Genomic DNA, 23161 nt, shown 5'->3' with positions numbered 1-23161 from the left:
TAGACTGCGTGTCCCTCCTCGTATGTCATTCCTCTGTGTCCCCCCTCATATGCCATTCATCCATATCTGTACTCTACTGCAATAGTTTAGGTTTCTATGTATTGCAAGCAACACTGAATAGCCCAAACAAAAAAAGGCAGATTGGTAAAGTTGGGCTTGTGAAACCCAACTTCATTGATCACTCACAGATGTGGTCAGGGGACTGTATGCTTTGCGTATAACTAGACTCAGGCTTAATGAATAATATTTTAATCAAAATTGGATTTGCAACTTAGAGAAGCAAGGTAGAACACACATATTGGCACTTTCATAAAAACATAGCAATATTTAAAGTTATAATTTTCACAGATATATTATTTTGCATTAAATATACATTGGAAGTAATGGACGAGTTCATTCCAGATTCAATGAGAACATAATGTGCAACAGTGTTTTACAAAAGAAAACATTTCATACACCTTTTGTAGTGTTCAAAGTAGTATTTCACAGTCACTGCTAATTTACATGCATAAAATAACATTAATGCTAATCATCAAAAAGAGAAGAAAAAAATCATTAAGAAAGTAATGTGATTGTCAAGGTAAATATTTCAAAGCTAGAAAGTAAAGGAAAAAAAATAGTCTGAAACCTCACAGCACAGCAGGCAATACATACATAGAAATAAAAACCTGACAAAAAGTGAAATGTGCAACATTGAGCGAGTTTAAAGCACATGTTCAAGTTATCCCATTTAGTATGGGCTGATAAGGCAATTACACAATTTAGCAGCACACCAATTGGCTATCACGGTTACATATTGAGGCATGGCTGCAAAGCACAGCAAATGATCAATAATGGAATTTACACAGCTTTTAAAAACATGCTTTTAGGAATGCTGGAAAAATAGATTGCATTTGTACTTCAATTGTAAGCTTTGGGTTTTCATATAAACTGTGTCTGAATACTGCTTCTCTCAGTGGTCCCCAGGGAGTACCCAGTTCTTCAGATTATTTTCCGTTGGCAGTGGTTTTCGGAATATCCTGTGGATCAGCCAAGTGTAATTTTTGTCTGAGACAAAGAATTAAGGATATTTATGTGAATTTATTTTGACCAATTTTGATTTCAAATGTAATTCAGCCTGAAAGCCTAATTCCATCAACATCATTTGTATTTATTTGAAGAACAAATGTCAATTTCAAACATATATATGATACATTACTCACTGTAATCGTATTTCTGATGCTTGTATCTGCTTAGATTCACATGCTATGAATAAGCCGACATCTTTCATTATTTGTTTTCAAAACTCAAAAAGGGTCTTCGACAGGGCGTGCCAGTAAAACTATCTCTAGTGTGATGTCCCCTGTACCCATGGTCCTTCATGCATCGAGTTCCCTCAGATTGTTTTGTTTCTGACATGAGGTAGATAAGAGTCGATAAAGCCAGAAAACATCTATGTACCTACTCCAAAGCAGAGAAAGGGTGGGCGCATGTGAATCTAAGCAGATACAAGCATCAGAAATACAATTACGGTGAGTAATATATCCCTTCTGAGGCTTGTGGATCTGCTTAGATCATATGCTAGGCATAGACTAGCGAGCAGTATCAGGAAAAGGAGGTGGGTTCTGAGAAGCTACAGCAGCAAATTGTTGTTTTAGCACCGCTTGTTCCACCAGTGAAACTGCTTTTGAATTTGTGTCTCGGGAGGATAGCTCAGCAGCAACTTGCTCGTCTTGGAAGCAAGACGACAGAGCTACACAGGTTCTTTCCCCGGGTCCGCGCTTAGAAACCTCTGGGTGTTAAGCGCATTATGAATAACATATCATATCATGTGTGTCAATGCAGTAATGCTGAATAAAGGAAGGTATGGAACTTCAAGTAGCTGCTTTGCAAATGGCGTCTAGAGGGAAGTTTCTAAAAAATAAAAGCCAGAGTAGCTCCTGTACCTCTGGTAGTGTGAGCTCTTGGTGTGAAAGGCAGAGTCTTGTTTGATAGTGAGTAGCAGAGCTGTATGCATCTCACTATCCATCTGGAGATGGCGTTCTTTGAAATGCGATCACCTTCTCTGCCAGGTGCTTTGGAGACAAACTGTTGATATGTTTTTGTTATCAGTTTTGTTTTGTTTACATAGTACAGAATGGCCCTCCTGAAGGTTTTTCTCAGCTGAGCTTGAAGGATTTTGAAAGAAAGCGGTTAATTCAATGGATTGGTTAACATGGAAGTTGGATATGAATTTAGGTGAAAACCTAGGGTGTGTACTTAGTATCAGCTTGTCTTTGTGGATAACAAAGAAGGGGTCTTGCACTGACGGGGCTTGTAGCTGACTAACTCTTCTTATAGAGATGATTGCTACCAGAAATGTTGTCTTCTATGTTAGGTGTTTAAGGCTGGATTTGTGCATAGGCTCGAAAGGAGGGCCCATGAGCTTTGAGAGTACCACATTGAGATCCCAACCTGGATGCGCGTTGCAAATGAGGGGGTAAAATCTCTTTACTCCCTCCATTAAAGCCTTAACAACAGGGACTTTACACGAGGACACCTTGCTCTATGAAGTGGTATACGCGAGTAGAGCCACTAGGTGAACCTTGATGGAGTTAAATACTAGGCCAGAGTCTAGTAAATGAAGTATGTAGTGAAGAATGTGTGCAGGAGTACATTCAATAGGGTTTACATCCTTTGATTGGCACCATATTATACATTTCCATTTGTTGAAGTAGCAGCGCCTGGTGTTAGGTTTGCGTGCCTCCTTGAGTATTTCCATACACCTTCGAGGTAGCTTTAAAGGTCCAAAATGTATGACTTCAGGAGCCAAGCTGCCAAGTTCATCGATTGAGGATGTGGATGGAGTGCTGTTCCCCTGTGCTGGGAGATAATGTTGTGGGGGCACGGAGTTTGATTGGTACGCACATCGCCAGTCTGAGCAGATGTGGGAACCAAGGTTGTCTTGCCCACATGGGAGCAAACAGGTTTAGAGTTGCTTGTTCCTGGGGCATCTTGTGCACTATGCTGCTCAGGAGCGGTGTAGTTAAATATGCTTACGCTTTTCCCCCTGACCAGCTCATCCATACGGCTTTCCCCTTGCATTTGAGTCCGAACATTGTGAGTTTAGGCTTGTAGCAAACAAGTCTAAAGGAGGATAACCCCAGAGGGAGAAGATATAGGGCCTCATTACGACCCAGGCGGTAAGTTACCGCCTGGGCCGTGACTTTACCACCATGGTGTAAACTACGTTTACGCCATGGTGGTTGGCGGACTTACCGCCCCATTCCGACCTAGGCGGGGCGGTAAGTCCCCAATCCCCATTTACCCTTCCCCATTCCCATTTTTGCCCCATAGGGCAAAATGGGAGTGGGGAAGGCGTTAATTACGCCACCGTAAATTACGGTGGCGTAATTAACTCCATGGTCCCTTAGCGCCATGGATTTTAACACCTGCTAAAAGCAGGTGTTAAAAGCACCATGGCGCTAGGGGACCTCGTAATCAGGCGGTAAGGGTCGGCGCTGTTAACGCTGCCGTAAACCCCTTACCGCCTGAGTTGTAATGAGGCCCATAGTCTAGAATTTCTCTGTTGAGTTGCCACTCGTGTTCCTCAGGTCTACTTAGAGAGTCTGCTAGAGAATTGAGTTCCCCTGGAACGTGTTGAGACACTAGGAACATGTTCACATGTTCTGCTTGAGTTATCACTTCCAAATTTTCTGGGATAGCCTGCACAGACTTGGAGAGTGTGCCTCTCCCTGCTTGTTTATGTAGAACATGGCAGTGGTGCTGTCTGTGAGGATGTGCACTGTTTGGCCTGTTGGATGCGGTTGAAAAGATTGCAGGGTTTTGAGCACCACCAGTAGTTCTAGAAGGTTGATGTGGTTTGGGGTTGTGATTTGTGTCCACAGGCCATGCACTGTGTGGTGCAGGTAATGGGCTTCCCATCCGGAATGAGGCATCTGTTGTAATTTCCGCTTGTGCTGGAGTATTGTGAAAGGGTTTCCCTTTTCCTTTGACCACCAGCGAAGTGCTTGTAGTAGGGCTAGCTTAACAACCACTAGATCGTCCCACTGACCGCTTGCCTGAGACCAGTGTTTCGCTATCTACTCTTGCACTGGGCGCATGCGCAACCGTGCGTGTTGAACCAGATAAATGCAAGAAGTCATTATCCTGAGCAGGTGCAATGCCTTGCATATGGTTATTTGGCGACCGGCCTGATAATTAGGTATTTGCAGCAGTATGTTTTGGGCTCTTTCGTTTGAGGGGAGGACTAGCCTTCTAGCCCCTCTTTTGTCTTCATGATAGCTCCTAGGAATTGTTTGGTTTGAATTTGAACAAGGCTTGATTTTTTTCTCGTTGGGAATCCCAATCGGAACAGAAGGTTGATTGCTCTTTGAGGATTTTGCTTGCAAATTTGGGGGGAATCCCCGGTATCAGCCAGTTGTCCAGATAAGGGTACACTGGGATTGTTTGTCTGCGTAAGTGTACCGCCACTATAGCCAATACCTTGGTGAATACCCTTGGAGTGGAGGTTATACCGAAGGGTAGCACTTTGTATTGGTAGTGTTGATGTGCTATCTTGAAGCGTAGGAATTTTCGGTGCGCTGGGAACATTGAAATAGGAAAGTATGCACCTTTCATGTCCAATGATGCCATGTAGTCCCCTTGTTTTAGCAGTGGGATTACTTCTTGCAGCGTTATCATGCAAAATATTTGTGGCTTGACATATGCGTTTGCAGGGCGCAGGTCTAGGACAAGGTTGCAGCGTTATCATGCAAAACATTTGTGGCTTGACATATGCGTTTGCAGGGCGCAGGTCTAGGACAAGGTGCATTGTAAGGTCTTCTTTGGCACAAGGAAGTACATGGAATAGATCCCCTAGTTTACCAGGTTTGCCGGGACGATCTCTATCGCGTCCTTTTCCAGCAGTGCTTTGACCTCTTCTAGCAGAATGCGCTGTTCCTTCTGCGTTGTCTGCCTTTGTCTTTGCGGGTGGTTGGGTGGTGACTGTATGAATTCTATGCAATAGCATCCGGCCATGGTGGAAAGTACCCACTTGTCTGATGTGATCCCCTCCCATGTGTGGGTAAAATGACAAATGTGACCTTCTAGCGGAGATGCATGGGAGGGGACCTGCAGCGGGTGGCCATTGCTTTGGTCGGGTGGAGCCTCTGGTGGAGGATTATCTGCCTCTACTTCTCAACCTTTTGTGCCCTCTTTGAACATTTTGTTGGGAGGATTTCCACTGCGAGGAAACCCAAGATGAAGCATGTCTGCCCTGGTTATAGTTAGAGGACCGGTGGGAGTTCTGTCCTCCAAAACGGTGTGTATTAAATGCGCCTCTCTGCACAAAAGGTTTATTTGTGAGCCGTCCCAGGCACTTGAGGGTGTTGTACTCCTCTTTAGCACTTTTCAGAGCATCCTCGACTGCCTTCCCAAATAAGGAGTTTGGTTCAATCAGCATATTTAGCAGGGTGGCTTGGGTTTCCAGATTAAAAACAGATTGTCGTAGCCATGCACGGTGCTTAATGAGGATACCCTCAGCTACTATATTGCCTGCATTATCTGCTGCATCCCGATTATTCTTTAGGATGCAATTTGCCACCCGCTTAACCTCAGCTACTTTTTTAAAAGCTGTGATTTAAGGGGTTCTGGGACAGAGTCAATTTGTTGTGAGATCTCGTCCCATTTGTGGCAATTATAACTTGCCAAGAATGTGGTGTAATTGGCTATCCTTACTTGTTAAGCAACTGAGGAAGCTACTTTCCTGCCCAGTATATATTTTCTTGCTCTCCTTGTCGGGAGGGGCTTCAGAGTGTGCCCGCTCTCTTTCTTGTGGATGTTACGACAAGAGAGTCAGCTTTAATTGACCCCTGATGTATAATGGGTCGGATGGGGCTGGTCTGTACATCTTCTCAATATGAGGGTTAACTGCCCTTGTAAGGTTGGGGGTAAGTAATGAAGGCTGAATACGCCTTTGGATTGACTGCATGAGTGGTATGAACTGTGCTGCAGACCGCTTATCCCCAAGGATGTCTTCTACAAAGTCCTTGTCTACTTGTGCCTCCTGGGTATCAATTTTAACCTATTCTGCAGCTTTTAAGAGGAGCTCATTATACTGCAGCTGATTATCCACAGTGGAATCAGCCACGGTTGTCATTATGGTCCAGAGATTGTATGGAGTATTCATCATCATCATCATCGTCGTCATAATATTGGTCTGCGTCATCTAGGTCCCCTTGGTCTGCTATTGAACCAGGTTACCGCGAGCCTGAAGTATCAATGTGGTATAGGTCCTCGGGAATGTTTTCTGAGGTACTAGGCTGGGCAGTGGCCAGACGGAGTCTCTTGGCAGCAGGCTGCTTTTTGGCTGCCTCCCCTTGAGAGGGCACTTGGAGGCTGGACAGTTGATCAGGGTGTTGATCAAAAAAATGAACAAAGCTAGACATTCTCCTCATTACTCTATCAAATTGTTCAAGGGTCCATTGTGTGGAGCTTGGGAAAACTGTGGGAACAGTGGTAGGGAAAGCCTCTGATGTAGAGGGTTGTCTGTGATGCATTGCCCCTGAAAGTGTGTCACTAGGGGCAGAGTGTTCTTTATCCTATGAAATAGGGTTTTTTGAGGATAGGGTTGTCGAGGATTTTCAGTGCTTCGACGTTTTGGATTTGAGGAGAGTTTCGGGAAGAGCTTTTTATTGAGTTCTCTCATTTTGGAATTAATAGAAAGGGCAGTCACTGTGTCTTCCGACAAATGGTCGCCGGTACCCGAGGATTTGTTTGATTTGTTTGCAGTGTCGGAAGCGGACATCACCGTCTGTTTTGGGGGCCCGTCATGTGGTGAACGCGATGGCCCAGAGGACAGGGACTTTTAGGACCCTCCCTTCGACACCGCGTGTGGCTTATCGGTCAACTGTCCGCAATGGGCGGTGTGTTTAGTGTGGTGTGCAGTGTGTGGGCATGAGCCGCCGGGTGTCGTCTCTGTAGCAGAACCGATGGCCTGCCTGTTGAAGTCAGGGGCTCAAACCCGTGAAACCGTAATTTACAGATCCCCCTCGGCTTCACCTAGGACCCCAATGCTGCCATCAGTGGAGGCTCCCTTCACGTCCATGGCGGCCTCGGCCTGCATGGCATGAAGGGCCCAGCGCTTAGGTTTTTAGTGTCTTGGGCCGCAAAAGTTTGCAGAACTTGGACTGCTCTTCGGGATGGTCCCTGGAAAGGGAGAGGTTACACGCCCTATGCAAATCCTTCCAGGGAAACTTTTAAATGGTGGGTTTTCCATAATATGGAGAGATGGCAGCTCGGCGATGGAAAGGGAAGAATAGGGAAATAGGCATGCTCTAAAAGAAAGAAATTATGACCTCCCCCCACTGTGAAGGGCCGAGGCACGTTGGGGCCTAGGTAGGCTGCAGTCCAAGTTTGTCCAGGCAGTTGAAGCAGTCATCGTCGAAAAAGAATCTGTCCTTGAGAGCCGTCGCCGAAGATCTTGCGGTGTCCGGCCGTCAAAATAGGAAAGAAAGTCTAAGGAACAAGTTACTTATCTGTAACTGTTGTTCTCCAGCATGGGTCTGGCATGGATTCACATGCTCATGAATATTCGGTTCCATGTAATAATGTTGCCACAAAAATCTCGCCATGCAAAAATATCGCCGAAAAATTGCCGTTTTTTTGTGGCGACATTATTGCATGGAACCGAATATTCATGAGCATGTGAATCCATGCCAGACCCATGCTGGAGAACAGCAGTTACAGATAAGTAACTTTTTTTTTGTGTGCCCTGTCCCTATATATATATATATATGGTCACCTAAATAATATCGTCACAACATTTTCCCAGCGATATTATTTACGGCAACCATATATATATGGCAATATTATTACCTGATACCGAATATTCCCCGTCGTCAGGCTGGGAATCTTCGGTAAAGAAAAAATCAGTTTCAGTTTTGTTTCTGAACTGTCTTTCTCCTAATAACCAATTACTGGTCTATGGGTCATACTGCTCCCAGCCAATGACTGCCCTCTACCTAAGCCCCTCCTCTGGCAGCCATCCTCAGATTTAGTAGCACGTAAAGCGGCAGTAGGACCAAGAGAAGAGCTGCATAGGGGTGGGAGGGAGGGTTTGCATGTGAATCCCTGCCAGACCCATGCTGGAGAACAACAGTTACAGGTAAGTAACTTGTTCCTTCTCCAGCATGGGGTCTGGCATGGATTCACATGCTCATGAATACAAGAATACATAGCAGTACACACATGCACAACCACGGGAGGTGGCAAGGCTCAACATTAAGCATCTCTTACCCGCTCACCAGGCACACCTTCAGGCGTACAGGTTGCACAGCACTGCCTGGCCGACTCTGGACTCCTCCCTGGAATCCCGGTCGACACAGTAGAATCTCGTGAAGGTGTGCGTCGACCTCCACGTAGCAGCCCTGCAGATGTCCAGCAAGGGCACGCCAGACAGGAACGCTGTGGTAGCAGCGATCGCTCTGGTTGAATGGGCTCTCGGACGGCCGGGCAACGGTCGGTTTGCCAACCGGTGACAGTGCATGATGCAGCCGGAGAGCCATCTTGAAATGGAAGCCTTCGAGAGGGCCTTCCCTTGGTTCACAGGTCCAAAGTTCACAAACAGCTGTGATGTCTTCCGAAAACTCTTTGTGCGGTCCACGTAGTACTTCAGCGCTCTAGCCACATCTAGTGAGTGCAAAGTCTTCTTTTCCGGTGACGAAGGCGACGGGAAGAAAACAGGTAACACCAAGGGCTTGTTGAGATGGACGACAGACGGCACCTTGGGCATGAAGGAGGGATGCATCCTCAGCAGCACTCTTGTCTCGTGGAATGTCAGGTAGGGCGGTTTGCAGGAGAGGGCCTGGATCTCTCCCACTCGTCGTGCGGAGGTGATGGCCACAAGAAACGCTGTCTTCCACGACAGGAACTTCAACGGTGCCGAATGCAGAGGCTCGAATGGCGGCCCCATGAGCCTGCTCAGCACCACGTTGAGTTCCCACACTGGGGCCGGAGCCTTCACCGGCGGGAATGATCGGAGCAGTCCCTTCATAAACTCCTTCACCAGGCGATGAGACCACATAGATGATCGACCCAGAGTTCTGGTGTAGCGGGAAATCGCTGCTAGAGGTATCTTGATGGAGGCATGAGCAAGGCCCGCCTTGGCCAGCGACAGTAGGTACGGCAGCACTTGAGGGGCCGTAATCTGCAGAGGGTTAATCTTCTGTGCATGGCACCAGACAGAGAACCTCTTCCATTTGTGTCCATAGCACTTGAGAGTTGAGGACGCCCTGGCCTTTGCAAGCACCCTGCAGTCCGCCGGGATATCGTACCCTCCAAACTCTAGTGCGGCAGGAACCAGGCCTACAAGTTCAGCCACCCTGGGTCGTGATGGAGGATGGCGCTTCCTTCTCTGTCGAGGAGATCCGCGTCCGTCGGCAGTTTGACTGGGGGGGGGGACGCTGACATGTCCAGAAGGTCCGGGCACCAGATCTGCCTTGGCCACGCTGGTGCGACGAGGATCATCCTGCACCGGGACCGTCTGAGTTGGTTGATGAGTCGCAGCAGCAACAGCAACGGTGGGAACGCATACAGGAACAGGCCATCCCAGGGGAATGAGAAGGCATTGCCCATGCTGCCCGGCTGGGGAAACCTGCTGGCGAACCTCCGGCACTTGTTCGTCGCCGTCGCGAATAGGTCGAACTGGGGATTGATTGCCCCATCGTTGGAAAAGTAGATCCTTAAAGAAGTAGAAACCCCATCCTTAAAGAAGTAGAAACCCCTATAGTAGCGCCTGACACATGCACCAAAAGATAAAAATTGGTGTTCAGAAATCCAAAGCGCCCTAGCAAACAAAATCGCAACCCCCAAAGCAAAATCTCCCGTAAAAAAAGTGTTCCTCAATGACACTCTCCCCCCATAAACACCACATCAGATCACGCTTACAGATCTCAACCTCTCCAAATTCTATAAAGTCACAATCCTCGAAGTAGAAAAAATCCTCCTGTCTCTAAAACCTTCCAACTGTCAGGGAGACCTGTGCCCGGCACAGCTCATCAAAGATGCTGCCCATGACCTCTCCCCTTTCATCACAAAACTGATTAATGCCTCCTTTGCCACTGGCTCTATCCCCACCAATCTGAAACAATCCTGGGTACTTACACTATTAAAAAACCCCCACCCTTAACCCAGCTACGACCAGAAATTAAAGTCCCATAACGACCGTTCCCTTCCTACTAAAAATCCTGGACAAGGTCGCCTATGTACAAATACAGAAGTATTTGGAAGAACACCATTTACTAGGTTGCAGAAAATCAGGGTTCCGCCCTCAACATGGGACTGAAACCGCTCTCATTGACTTGAGAGCTCAGATCGATACGCTCAGAGATAACGGCCAAGTTGCCCTACTCCTCAATCTGTCTGCAGCCTTCGACCTGGTCGATCACTCTGTTCTATGCACACATCTCCACACAGCAGCTCGCCATCACCTGGATTACCTCTTTTCTCAACGGTAGAACTATGAGGGTCTTCTCACCCACCGCGGCGGCAGAACCCATACCCATCACTTGTGGCGTCCCACAGGGCTTCTGTGTCTCCCCCACATTGTACAACATATTTACCAAGCCCCTTTTCGATAATTTGGATCATCTCGGTATCACCTACACCAACTATGTTGACGATACCCAGATCCTCCTTCCGCTTTCTGGAGATTATGGAAAGTAATTGACCTTGCTAAATAGGGTGTACATCATCATCCAGGCATGGGTGGCCTTACATGGACGATGCCTGAATGATGATAAAACTGAACTTCTCATCCTAGGCAATACATCTAGCTTAAAGAAACTTGGCCCTGCCTACAACTCTTTCCTGATCGATGGTAATAACATTAGGGTTGGACAAGAGGTCAAAACCTTGGCCTTTTACCGGGACTCCAACTTCTCCTTCAGAAGACAGGTGAGCTCCCTGGCCTCCTCCATGGCATATACGTGTAAACTAATCCGCACAGCTAAATCATTTCTGTCTGACACTAGCTGCCTTACCCTCGCTAGAGCCCTTATACTGTCCCACCTGTACTACTGTAACGCCCTCTATCTGGGATCCTCCAAGGCTACCACCAGCAAACTACAAACCCTTCAGAATAACGCTCTTAGAGCGGCTTTGGGCATCTCCAGAAGAGAGCACATCTTAGGAATTAGTCAACAGAACAACTGGCTCCCCATTAACGACAAAATTCTCTTAAAAACTACATCGCTCACACACAAATCCCTTAATAACACTGCCCCTACTTACCTGATCAATAGATTGCACAGACAGTCATCCCTGAGACCTATCAGAACTGCTTACAAAGACTGCCTCTCTGTCCCCAATTTTAAACTTGCCACCATAGGGGGTGTCACAAATTAGAAATAAGGGAGGAGGATATCAATCCCCTCTCCCGAACCACAGAAGCCGGATGGATCTACCTCCCCACCGTGGTTGGCTCGGGCGCCTGGATTTTTGAAGTACAGGAAGCCACGTGGCAGCCAATGGGGGAAGAAGGAGTTAGGGAAAAGGGATGGACTAATAAAGGTAAGGAAGGGAAAACAACTAGACATAAAACAGCAAAAATCACATACAATTCCTGACTTGATACTGTAACACCCTGGAAACCTAACCTGACTCTCTCTACATAAACTAGTAGGCCATAACATACGTTTTCACAAAACACATGGAGCAATATACATGACCTCTTCGAATGTTAGTGACCATGACTTACAAAGCAATGACTTAAAGCTACATCAAACATATAGCAAGTAATGACACTGAGACAACAACATGCCCCAGTTATGGGTTGACACAAACTCCTGTACATAGCACAACGCTTTCCCCTTGTGGAGAAAACAAGGTGACTGAGGAAAGCAGATTTTAGCAGGCTTTTGGTCGTTTCTGGTTTGCAATCATATCCATGCCGTTATTCAGATCGTAGCATCAAAACATAGGGTTCATAGTAGCAAGTAGCACAAGCAATACTATTAATAGGGCACACTTCAAGGAAGCACACTTAACTAATGGTCCGGACGTTTCCTCATAACATCCGGACATCAACGAGTGAAGCGTTGCTCAATACATGTCGTCGCCACGGCCCAGGAGCACACAGAACACACATAAGCACCTAAAGGCATGGTCTAGTAAACATTTTTATTTAAAAAATAGATAGGCAACATAAAAAAAAAATACTAGCATTCTCTTTTTTAAAAATTCCTATGTAAAATTTGGAGCTATTCAAGCTCAAAATTCGCAAAAGCAAGCACATGGGCGCATCCATTTTGTGAAATGGATGCCCTCCTGTGCTGGCTTTTGCTTTTGCGGCACTAATGAAGGAAAAGCCAGCCAGCTGTAGTAAACAAAAGCGACCGCTGGGTGGCTTTCCCTTCATTAGTGCTGTACGCGGAGGACGGGGACCGGAGACCAGAGCAGGAAAGCTGCAGCTGAATCTCGGTAAGTGCTATTTATTTTTTTAAAGAAATAAGCACTAGCTGCAGTATTTTTCTACGTTTTCCGGGCTGGAGGAGCCCGGAAAACTTAGAAATAAAACTGTAGCTCCAGAAACGTTGTATTTATGTTTGCGGTCGTTTTTGAAGCGACCGCAAACATAAATACAACGTTATTGTGTTGGAAAACGCTGCGGTTTTTCTTTCCAAGTTTCTCAGGCTCCTCCTGCTCGGAGGAGCCTGAGAAACTCGGAAAGAAAAACCGCAGCGTTTTCCAACACAACCGCGTTGTTTCTGCCTGAATCTGCTTTCCCATTTGGGGCTCTCCGCAAATGGGAAAGCAGATTCAGGCAGAAACAACGTGGCATTGCGGAAAACAACCGTGTTGTTTCTGCCTGAATCTGCTTTCCCATTTGGGGAGCACGGGGAGCCCGAGAGCCCCAAATGGGAAAGCAGATTTAGGCAGACACAACGCAGCATTTAGCATTTCCCATTTGGGGCTCTCGGGAGTCCGAGAGCCCCAAATGGGAAATCAGCTGTAGGTAGAAACACTATGCGGCATGTAAACACAACCGCGTTGTGTTTCTGCCTGCTGTGGCTTTCACTTTGGGTCTCCGGAGCACCGCAGACCCAAAGTGATAGCAACAGCAGGCAGAAACACAACGCGGTTGTGTTGGAAAACGCTGCGGTTTTTCTTTCCGAGTTCCTCAGGCTCCTCCGAACCGGAGGAGCCTGAGAAACTTGGAAAGAAAAACCGCAGCGTTTTCCAACACAATAACGTTGTATTTATGTTTGCAGTCGCTTCAAAAGCAACCGCAAACATAAATACGTTTTTAAAGCTGCGGTTTTATTTCTAAATTTTACATAGGAAGTTTTTTAAAAAGAGAATGCTAGTATTTTTTTTTTATGTTGCCTATCTATTTTTTAAATAAAATTTTTTACTGGACCATGCCTTTAACTGAGTGTCCGCGCGCCTCCTGCGGCTGCCCCAGACCTGACGGAAGAGAGCGAATCACACATTAACCAGCGTTCACCGCCGCGGCTCGGGAGATGCAAATGCCGCCACGCATGGTCAGCGTTAGTTCTTCCGTTGCCCGCCTCCGCCTCTCACTTCGCTGCTCCGCTGCTGCCGCCTCCCGTGCTCTCCAACATCAATCATCAGTACCTGAGCATGGGCAGGCGGCCGTTTTAGAGCACATTCTCTGAATGCAAAGTGCCTGCAGCTGGTTACCAGCGCGCTTCAGAAAACTACACCCATTCCCCCTTCCTGCTGGGAATTGTAGTGTTTTCCCCGATCTAGGCGATACACGTCTTCTCCTGCACCACAACCCCTGATTCCTGACAGGGGACAATAGCTCTCCAGTGAAAGCAGCCAAACTGTGGAACTCCTTACCGCCTAATCTCAGAGCGGACCTGCCCTACCAGAACTTCCGATCTAAGGTAGTTTCATGGCTGAAAATGTAGGCCGTCAAAGATACTCAAGCGCCAGGCTGTCCCCTGTCGTACTACCCGCACACACTGTAACCACGTGTGCTCATTTGCTCATATGTATATAATAGCTTTCTACCTGTTGATTGTTGATATGTATATAATATTGTTGTACCACACTGCCTCTCTGTATATTCTATGACTACTGTAACCAACCTTCGCAAATTCTTGTAAAGGATGTGCCCTGATACCCTTGGGTACGCTTGCGCATTATAAATAATAAAACAAACTAACATCCACTTGGTCCTGACGCAGTTCCCACTCGTGGCACGAGCGCAGCTCCCTGCTGAGGGTCGGTCCCTGCAGTTGGACGGTCTTTGCTGTGTGCACAACGGCAAGTTCTCTTGTCTTTGCTCGGATGAGCCAATCATCGAGGTAGGGGTAGATGTGGATCCCCTGCAGGTGCAGCTGTGCCGCCACTGGTGCTAGGCACTTGGCGAACACCCTGGGCGTCGACTTCAATCTGAAGGGAAGGGCCTTGAATTGATAGTGTCGCCCTTGGACTATGAATCTCAGGAACTTTCGATGTCCTTTTAGAATGGGGATGTGGAAGTAGGCATCCTTCAAGTCCAGCGACAATAGGAAGTCGCCTTCCTCCAGCTGTCCCAGCACGTGCTGGAGGGTGACCATCCGGAACTTCTGGGACTTGATGTACTTGTTTAGACGACGAAGGTCCAGGATGGGTCGCCAGCCGCCGGTCTTCTTTCTTACGAGGAAGTATCGTGAGTATACGCCGGAGCCCCGGAGCCTCTTTGGGACGAGCTCGATGGTTCCTTTCTTCAGCATCGCCTTTACTTCCAGCAGCATTTGAAGGACGTGGTTTTCCTTCCTGGCCACGGGCGGAATGCGGGGGCACTTCTTTAGAAACTCGAGAATGTGTCCGTGGGCCAGGGCACCCAGCACCCATCGGTCAGTGGAGATGGACTCCCACACGCTGACGAACTTCGGCAGCCGGCCTCCCACCGGGGTGCTCAGGTGGGGGCCCGACGCTACAGCCGGTTCAGTCCTGCTTGGCCGCGGCCTTGGCTCCTTGGCGACGATGACGAGAACCTCCTGATTTGCCGCGTCCCCTGTAGGCCTCCTGCGACAAGGAGCGGGCCGATTGGCGGTACGTCGAGGAGCCGCCGCCGAATCCTTTGGAGGCACCTTGCTTGCCTTCGGAGTTCCGAAAGGGCGGCTGTCGTCGTTGCAGAACAGCCAAGGCCCGAGCCGTCTCTGTGTCGGCCTTGATGGCCTGCAGTGACTTGTCCACTGTCTTGCCAAACAGATTGTTCCCGTCGAAAGGCATGTCCAGAACTCTTCTTCTCGTACTGGTCTCTCTTGGCAGGAGTCGTGGGCGGGTTCTTCAGGAGCGACGGACCCTCGTCCCAGATGTCGTCAAGTAAAGGAATCGAGAGGACCGTCTTCCTCTTGGCCTCGAGCCGTCGATAGAGGAAACCCTTCCTCCTTCTGTTCCTCGGGGCAGAGCTGGAAGAGCTCAGATGCCCTGGTGATCATGGCGTGGAAGGAGACAATTTCGTCGGGCGGGGAGGCCCGAGGAGGTGGTGATGGAAGGCCCATCCCGTCGTCACCACCGTCGTCATCCGTCCTCGTCGTGCCCGTCTCCGTTCCTGTGTCATCCCTCGGATCAGGAGAAGGAGAAGAAGGCTGTGAGGGCCAAGAAGGCTGGAAGGGTGTGGGGGGATGAATTCTCTTCCGCTTGCCTGAAGGGCTTCCCGACGGTCCAGGCTTTGCTGGATCATCCGTTGGGGACAAGGGCAACCTTGTCCTTCTCTCCGTACACAAGGCCTGGATCGGCATCAAGATTGCTCCTGAGTTGTCTTGTGGCCCAGGTACCGGCTGCGACGGGCGCAACGGTTGGGGAGTGGAATCCTCCGCCTCCACGGGCTCTTCGTCGGCACCACCGTCGCTTTCTTCATCCGCCTCGTCAGGATCCCTCCCATGGGACTGGACCTCCTCCAACTTCTTGTTCAGGATCTTCGCGACTCCAGCCAGCTCCTCTTCAGAGGCTGTATCTGTGTCCGTGATGGCCACCGCTCCCCCACCTCTTTTTCCACCCGGGGTTTCACGGCGGTCTTATCGATGGGCTGAAAAGAGGCTTCCCTCTGCAGTGGCAGGGAAACTCTAGGCCCCGAGGTCGCCTCCACTGGGGTAGCCTCCACAGGCTTCGCCAGGGCCGCCGCGACTCCCTCGATAGAGGCCTTAGCCGGGTGAATCAAGGCCTTCACGACTTTTGGCGTGCCTGAGGCCTACACCTTGGGGGGGGAGGGTCACCGCCTCGCCCACGCTCGGCTGTCGCCGTCGGGATCGACTGGGACATCTCCCGAAGGTTACCCGGGTTCTCCGATTTCCTCTTCCCCGAGCCAGAGCGTTGGCTCGTGGTTGATGGTGTCGGTGAAAGTGCGCCCTGCCTGCCAGCCGAGGAGCTCGACCGATCGGCGCTTCCTGTGCCCGCGGACTCTTGGTGCTTTGCCTTTTGTTGGCCCCCCTGTTGCCGGAGCACCCTCAAAGGTCTTAGAAGACCGCTCAGATTTCTTCTTCTTCTCACCTACTGCTGGGCTCTTCCCTTCCAGCCAGTTGGTGAGGCGGATACGCCGATCCTTCATAGTCCGCTCGGACATGTTCTTGCAAAACGCACAGTCCTTCTCCACGTGCGTTTTGTCTTCATGAAGGCAGTAGAGGCATCTAGAATGCTCATCCTCAAAGACATTCTGCAATCCGCATTCAAGGCAGCTCCTGAACAGCTTGGATCCGGGCGTCGGGTTTCCTTTGTCCTGGGCCATGCCCACGCGGGGTAGGCCTCAAAGATCTTCCGGAATCCTCCAAGAAGTGAAACTCGACGAAAACTTCACCCTTGAGGGACGTAGAAAATTCCAAAACGGGCCACCGTTGATCAGAAGTAGAAACGGTGGAGCTTGAGGCTCGATTGACCAAAGAAATTAGATTAAACTCTTTGAAAAATCGCAAAACACAGTAAAAGCTCGAGAGCTATAGCACGAGGACTCCCAACACTTGAACGTGCAGTAAAAATCTTAAGATGGCTGCCAGAGGAGGGGCTTAGGTAGAGTGCAGTCATTGCCTGGGGGCATTATGACCCAGAGAATAGTGATTGGTTGTTAAGAGAAAGACAGTTCAGAAACAAAACTGAAACTGACGACAGGGAATATTCATGAGCATGTGAATCCATGCCAGACCCCATGCTGGAGAAATTTAAACTTGTGCTTTAAACTAATGTGTACTATTTAAAGATCCTTGTGGAACCCCGCAGGTAACTGGGGTGGATAAGGCAGAGGCTGAAGGTGCAAAGACCCTCATGGATCTGTTGTTAAGGAAGGACTCAATCCAAGCATTGGCTGAGAGGTGTTTACATAGAATTGTATGGTTCACCAAGTCAAATGCCGCTGATAGGTCGAGTAATGGGAGCAAAGCTAATTTTCCCTTGTCTTTCAAAGTCTAGATTTGAGTTTTCAAGTAGGTAAGCGCTGTTTCTGTCCCATGTCTAGGTCTAAATCCCGACTGTCTCAGTCCTAGCAGGTTATTAGATTCAAGGTATTGCTGTATCTGCAGATAAGCTGCTCGGTCCAGTATTTTTGACATAAATTGAACTGTTGTGATGGGTCTGTAATTTGAAGGGTTGTTGGGGTCTAATGAGGTTTTTTTTTTTAGTAACGGAAGTACCCAATCGTCTTTCAGATTATTAGGTACAGTGCTGGATTTGAAAGAAGCATTAATGACAGATGTAATGAAGGGGGCCAGTTCACTGGCAGCCTCTTTGATAAGCGGGGCTGGGCAGGAGTCTCCCTGACAATTAGATGGTTTGAGTTTAAGGATGATAGTTTCAACCTATTTGATGGAGAGGGGTGTAAAGTTCAATTGGGGCACTGCATTACTCGTAGAAGATGGGAGTCCTGGATCTGATGAGAGTTGGTGATAAGGGTTTTCTTAGTTTCTATTTTATTTTGGAGCATGGTGATTTTGTCCTGTAGTGCATTCTATATATTGGTGCACCATAAGGTGTCTTTAGTGAAGGTATCAGGAGGAGGAGCAGGTGATTCCAACTCTTTCAGGATATTGAAAAGTTCCTTTGTACTGGATTTAGCTTTGGATATGCGATCGTTAAAGTTGTCTTTTTTGGCTTGGACAATGGCTACCGTGTAGTTAAATGAAACTACAACAAACTTGTCTTTATTTACTGATGTTGGGGTATTCTTCCATATTGTTTCCAACGTTCTTTTCAGTTTCCTGAGAGTCTTAAGGTGTGGTGTATACCAATTGTTGAGATGAGCGCAAGGTTTAGATTTACATAATTTAAGAGGCGCTATTGTATTGATAGCCTTGAGGATAGTTTCGTTATACAAGGCTACTAGCTCTGTACGGTCTGAGAGGATTGTATCAGGGTTAATTATAGGTTGAAGTAATGGTAGAAGTTTCTCTAGGGTTAGATCGCGTTTATTTCTGGTCATCATGGCTGGTGCTTGAGCTTGAGGACTAGGTGGCACATATTCTTTAATAGAGAACGAGATTAGATGGTGGTCGGTCCAGGCACAAAGCGTATTGGAGAGTATATCAATATTACAATTTAAGTCCGCTAGCCAATCTAGCGTTCTTCCTTTGTTATGAGTGGGGTTAGTTATCCGGTGAGTATACCCTAGTTCGGTAACAGTATCCTTCAGGGTACTGGCTTTAGAGTCTTTGGGATCTTGAAAACCTAGATTAAAGTCCCCCAGGATAATGACTTGGGAATTACTTTTGGTATTGGTTGATAACAAGTGAGATATATAATTTTTGAAGGTGGTAGTCGGGCCTGGTGGGCGGTAAATCAAGTGGATAGTGAGGGTCGATGTTGGGGATGTGGCAGTTTGATAGTAATAAACCCATACCATCTGCAGAACTACTAACGTTTCTTAGGCATAGTGCAGTTTTGTAGATAAAGGCAATGCCTCCTCCTTTTGAGGCGTTGGCATCTCTATCAGCTTGGGTGATAGAATAGTTATCCGGGATGGCAAGGGCAAGTGAAGGGCCTGATGCCGAGTGAAGCCATGTCTCTCTGATGGCAATGAGGACCAGGTCGAGGAGTGTTATATAGTCTAATGCGTGAGCTGGTAGTGATCTGGCATTAATAAGGGCAGCTTTAATGCTAGGTGATGATCCTTTAGTGATCTCTGGTTGTTTCCAGAAGCCGGGGGTGATGTATCTGCATTGTCTGGGGTGAAGGTTGCTTTGATAATGTCTTTGCTGATCCAGGTGAAGTGTTGTTGTGGGGTTCTAGAGCTAAGTCTATGATTGCGTAGTGGTATTGAGCAGGGAGTGGAGGGCAGAAGTGTCGGATTAGATGATTGGTATTGTTGATGATTGGGGTTGGATAGGGGCGAAGTAGAAAATGGTTGTGCTGGAATGACAAAGGGGTGCATAGGTCGTAAATTGGACTTTGTGTAAAACAGGTAAGCCTAGCGGTGGTAATCTTTGTGGGTGGTAGAGTTCCGTAGGAAGGCACGGTTGAAGGAATCTTGATGGTGGTATGAGGGTTGATGGCAGGAGGCTTGATGCCATAGTCCAATGAGTCACGAGTACTCCATGGTTGGTTGAGGTGTCCATGGGTAACAAAGGACAATTGCCTATTGTAAATGCTAATTCTGGTAGGTCAGGATGGATGAGGTAATTTAAGAGGACTAGCAATTGGCAAAGTATCTGCCTGGCTGATACTACTAAGGTTGTGTATGTGCCTAGGTCTACCCTTAGGTAATCAGCTATGAAGTGGTGAGGACAGAGCAGATTCTGCTTAAATGGCGATACCATAATTGTAAAGGACGGGTAAGAACGCAGGCATAGGCGTGCACTAATGGCTAGTAGCTGAGGGGGGCTAGCTGGGCATAACATGTGTGCTAGTTACAAAATCAAATTACAAATAAACATAATGCAGTACAGTGGTTCGCTCAGCGTGACCCATTTAAATATGCTAGTTAGACTGTCAACATGTAAAAGTATATTGCAATGCCTCTTATTGCTAGCGAATGTTCAATACCATGTCATAACAGATACATATAACCCTAATGGAGTAGCAAAGATAAGTGTTGTAAGGTCGCATTAAATTCACAGTATGGCACGAGTGAAGTAATAAGGTAGAGTCTGTAATATGACAATGGTCAAGAAAGGTTGCGCAACAACAAAGCGTTAGGGTTATGGCGGCAGGCTTCACTTAAGTGGTACGCTGTAGTGCCTTAATGACCAGCATTTAGTGCTCAGGGGCATAACAGTAAACATTTAAAGTTTTACAACATTGGTGCGCAAATAAAGGAAAGCCTTGTGGAAAATGCATAGGGTCTTGAATTTAATCCTTGCAGCCACTGGGAGCCAATGAAGAGATTTCAGGGCTGGAGAGATACGATCCCAGGGTTTGAGGCCAAGGACAAGTCACGCAGTCCTGTTCTGGATGAGTTGCAGAGGGCGGAGAGTTAAAGCAGGCAGATTTAGAAAGAGGCTGTTGCAGTAGTCCAGCCTAGAGAAAACCAGAGCTCGTGAGACAGTGGGCTTCTGGGGGAAGGAGAGGAAGCAGTTGAAGGCACTGGCTGTGGGACGAACATATATAAATTAAACTTTCAAGAGCAGTGCGGGTTATAATAGCTTTATGGACCCTCACCACCAGGTCTACTACACTGTTAACAGGCATGCAAACCTCATTGAACGGCTTTGCATATGTCAAGGCTTAATTACGTAAGGAATGAACCATTGACTTAGCTGGTACGCCTACGTTTTTTATTTTTTTATTAATCTTTTTATTGAATTTGAATCAAAGACACCAAAGTACAATACGGGCAATCCTGCTCACAGCAGGTTTAAAAGCACTAGCAGTAGTAACAATCTTTGCAATTCTCAGTTAACATCTAAAGCCCCCCTCGCAACAACCCATTCCCATCTCCACATACCCTCCCCCCCCACCTGCCTCATATATAGCCCATATAAGTACAAGGCACATTAGCAAGAGGGGACAAAACCAAACACGACATAATACAACAAACCAAAATAGATGGAGGTACACTTGCAGTTGTGGGTTGGCGTTATCAAACCCGTGTTAATACAGCCTATGCTTATGATGATATCTCGGGTTTAAATAAACAAGCTCGCCAGGTCCCAGAACCTTGTCGACTCGGTCTGGGCGTGCAGTCCTACGGAGGAAGCTTTGCTCGGCAGCAAATTGTTTGGCCAATATTGTTAGCCATCACCTGATTGATGGTGGGTTTGGTTTTTTCCAATTCAGCAGGACGGTCTTCCGACTGTGAAGAGCACAATGCGAGGCAGTCTGCGGGTCAGGGTGTCGTGGTGCCAGTTTTCAATTCACTGTCCAAATAGCATTGCGATTGGGGTCAACTCAGCCGTTATCCCCGGTAGCCACCAGAGTTTCTGGGCCACCTTTGACCAGAGTAGCAACAACTTCAGGCAGTGCTAGAACATATGGCCCATAGTCCTGATTCTACCACAGCCGCGGCAGCACTCAACCGTCGTAGCAATGCCCACATTATATAGTCTGCCCAGGGTGTAATAAATCCACTGGATAATTTTAAATTGTATCTCTCTTTGTCGCAGATTGAAAGAAATGTGCACTATTATTGTAAAAATATCATACAGGTTCCCCACCGTAATTTCTACCCCCAGGTCCTCCACATATCAGCCAGGGGTATATTTCTTTTATAGTTGTTGTGCATTCGAAGGGCGAAGATCGTTTTGAGTCTGGGGTGCTCTGTGGGATCCATCATTATCTCTCTCGCACAGGGAGGGCTTTGCCAGTTTAGTGTCTCTACTAGTATGTGTGGCAATAATACAGTGAAGGGCCCAGTATTGTAACCTGTCAGTATCTGCCATCCCCAGTGTTGCCCTAACCTCGCTGAAGGGTTTGGGTGTGTCATCATGAAATAGGTCCATCAACCTAACGTCCCCCCAAGTCTGTTGCAGTGCATGTACCCGTTCGGAGCTACTGTATGAAAGTAGGGCTTGAAGTGAGATCCACTGAGGGGCTATCCGTAGGTTAGTGCCAGTTATCCTGCGCATCTTGCGCTAGTGCGCCCGTGTGGGGCCTATAATGGGGTACCGTGTGAGGGTCTTCGGTAAGTGGTTTGTGGGTATCGCTAAAATCTCTCGGGGTGTGAGTGGGAGGAGGGCCTGAAGTTCAATTGTACGCCAACTGGAGATGTCCTCCCCATTGAGCCACCTTTTTGCCCAACCTATCTGTGCAGCCATATAGTACATGTGCCAGGATGGCATTGCAAGACCGCCATCTGTGTAGAATGTGTCTATTTACTCTGGCCCTTTTTCCCCTCCATATAAATTTCGACACCAGCCGATCGAACACAGCAAATTGTTCTCTGGTGGGGGACATCGGTAACATGAATGCTAAGTAGACCAATTTGGGCATGGAATTGATTTTAATGGCGTTGATTTTCCCAGTCAGGGAGAGCGGGATGGAGTCTCATGCGGCCATGTCCCGTCAGATTCTGTCCAATAAAGGCGTGCAATTCAAGTCTTTAAGCGGCAGGCAAACCCACACCCCGAGGCACTTTATGGATTGCAATTGTAGCTTAAATAGGGCCACCCGTACCGGATCCAAAGGTAGGTCTGGTCGCAGCGGCATTGCCTCCGACTTATCCCAGTTGACACTATAAGCAGCCACAAATCCGTATTTGCGCAATATTTCTGAGATGCATGGCAGAGATCTAGCGCAGCAACTGATCTATAGAAGTATAATGTCGGCATACAACGAAACTCTGTGTTCTTCCGGTCCTTTGGGTATGCAGGACCATCCATCGTCCCCCTTAGTTTCGCAGCAAGCAGCTCGATCGCCAGGGCATAGAGTAAAGGCGAGAGGGGGCAGCCCTGTAGGGTCCCTGTGTCTAGGGGGGAAGGATCAGATGTCAAGCCATTGGTGACTACTGAGGCACAAGGAGCTCTGCATAAAAGCGGCACCATTTGTAAAAAGTACCATGAGAAGCCAAATGTACGCAGAACCTCAAACATGTAATCCCATCGCACCTTGTCGAATGCCTTTTCGGGATCGAGTTAAATGACCACATCGTCCGGTTGGATCTCCCCCTCTAGAGTATGTAAAAGGCGTTGTAGGTTATCAGAAGAATGTCTGTGCAGAATGAAGCCTGTTTGGTTTTGGTGGACATGTCTGGGAAGCACTCTCTCCAGCCTGCCCGCCAGGCATTTTGCCAGTACTTTTGTGTCAGAATTTATAAGGGATATGGGAC

General features: G+C 47.7%; 1 protein-coding gene across 3 annotated transcripts in view; it reads right to left on the bottom strand.

Annotated features, from left to right (window-relative positions):
* Positions 1-233: 233 nt before the first annotated feature.
* CCDC28A (coiled-coil domain containing 28A) overlaps positions 234-23161 on the bottom strand; it is a 414393-nt gene continuing 391465 nt past the window's right edge. For all 3 annotated transcript variants that reach the window (XM_069608098.1, XM_069608100.1, XM_069608103.1), the window contains one exon: positions 234-1047. In XM_069608098.1, the coding sequence (XP_069464199.1) occupies positions 987-1047 (61 nt within the window). In that variant the 3' untranslated portion in view covers positions 234-986. The remainder of the gene's footprint in view (positions 1048-23161) is intronic.

This window comes from Ambystoma mexicanum, chromosome 4q, assembly GCF_040938575.1.
Source record: "Ambystoma mexicanum isolate Mex_15411 chromosome 4q, UKY_AmexF1_1, whole genome shotgun sequence".
Taxonomy (NCBI): Eukaryota; Metazoa; Chordata; class Amphibia; order Caudata; family Ambystomatidae; genus Ambystoma; species Ambystoma mexicanum.
This window is presented reverse-complemented; position numbering and strand designations above follow the sequence as displayed.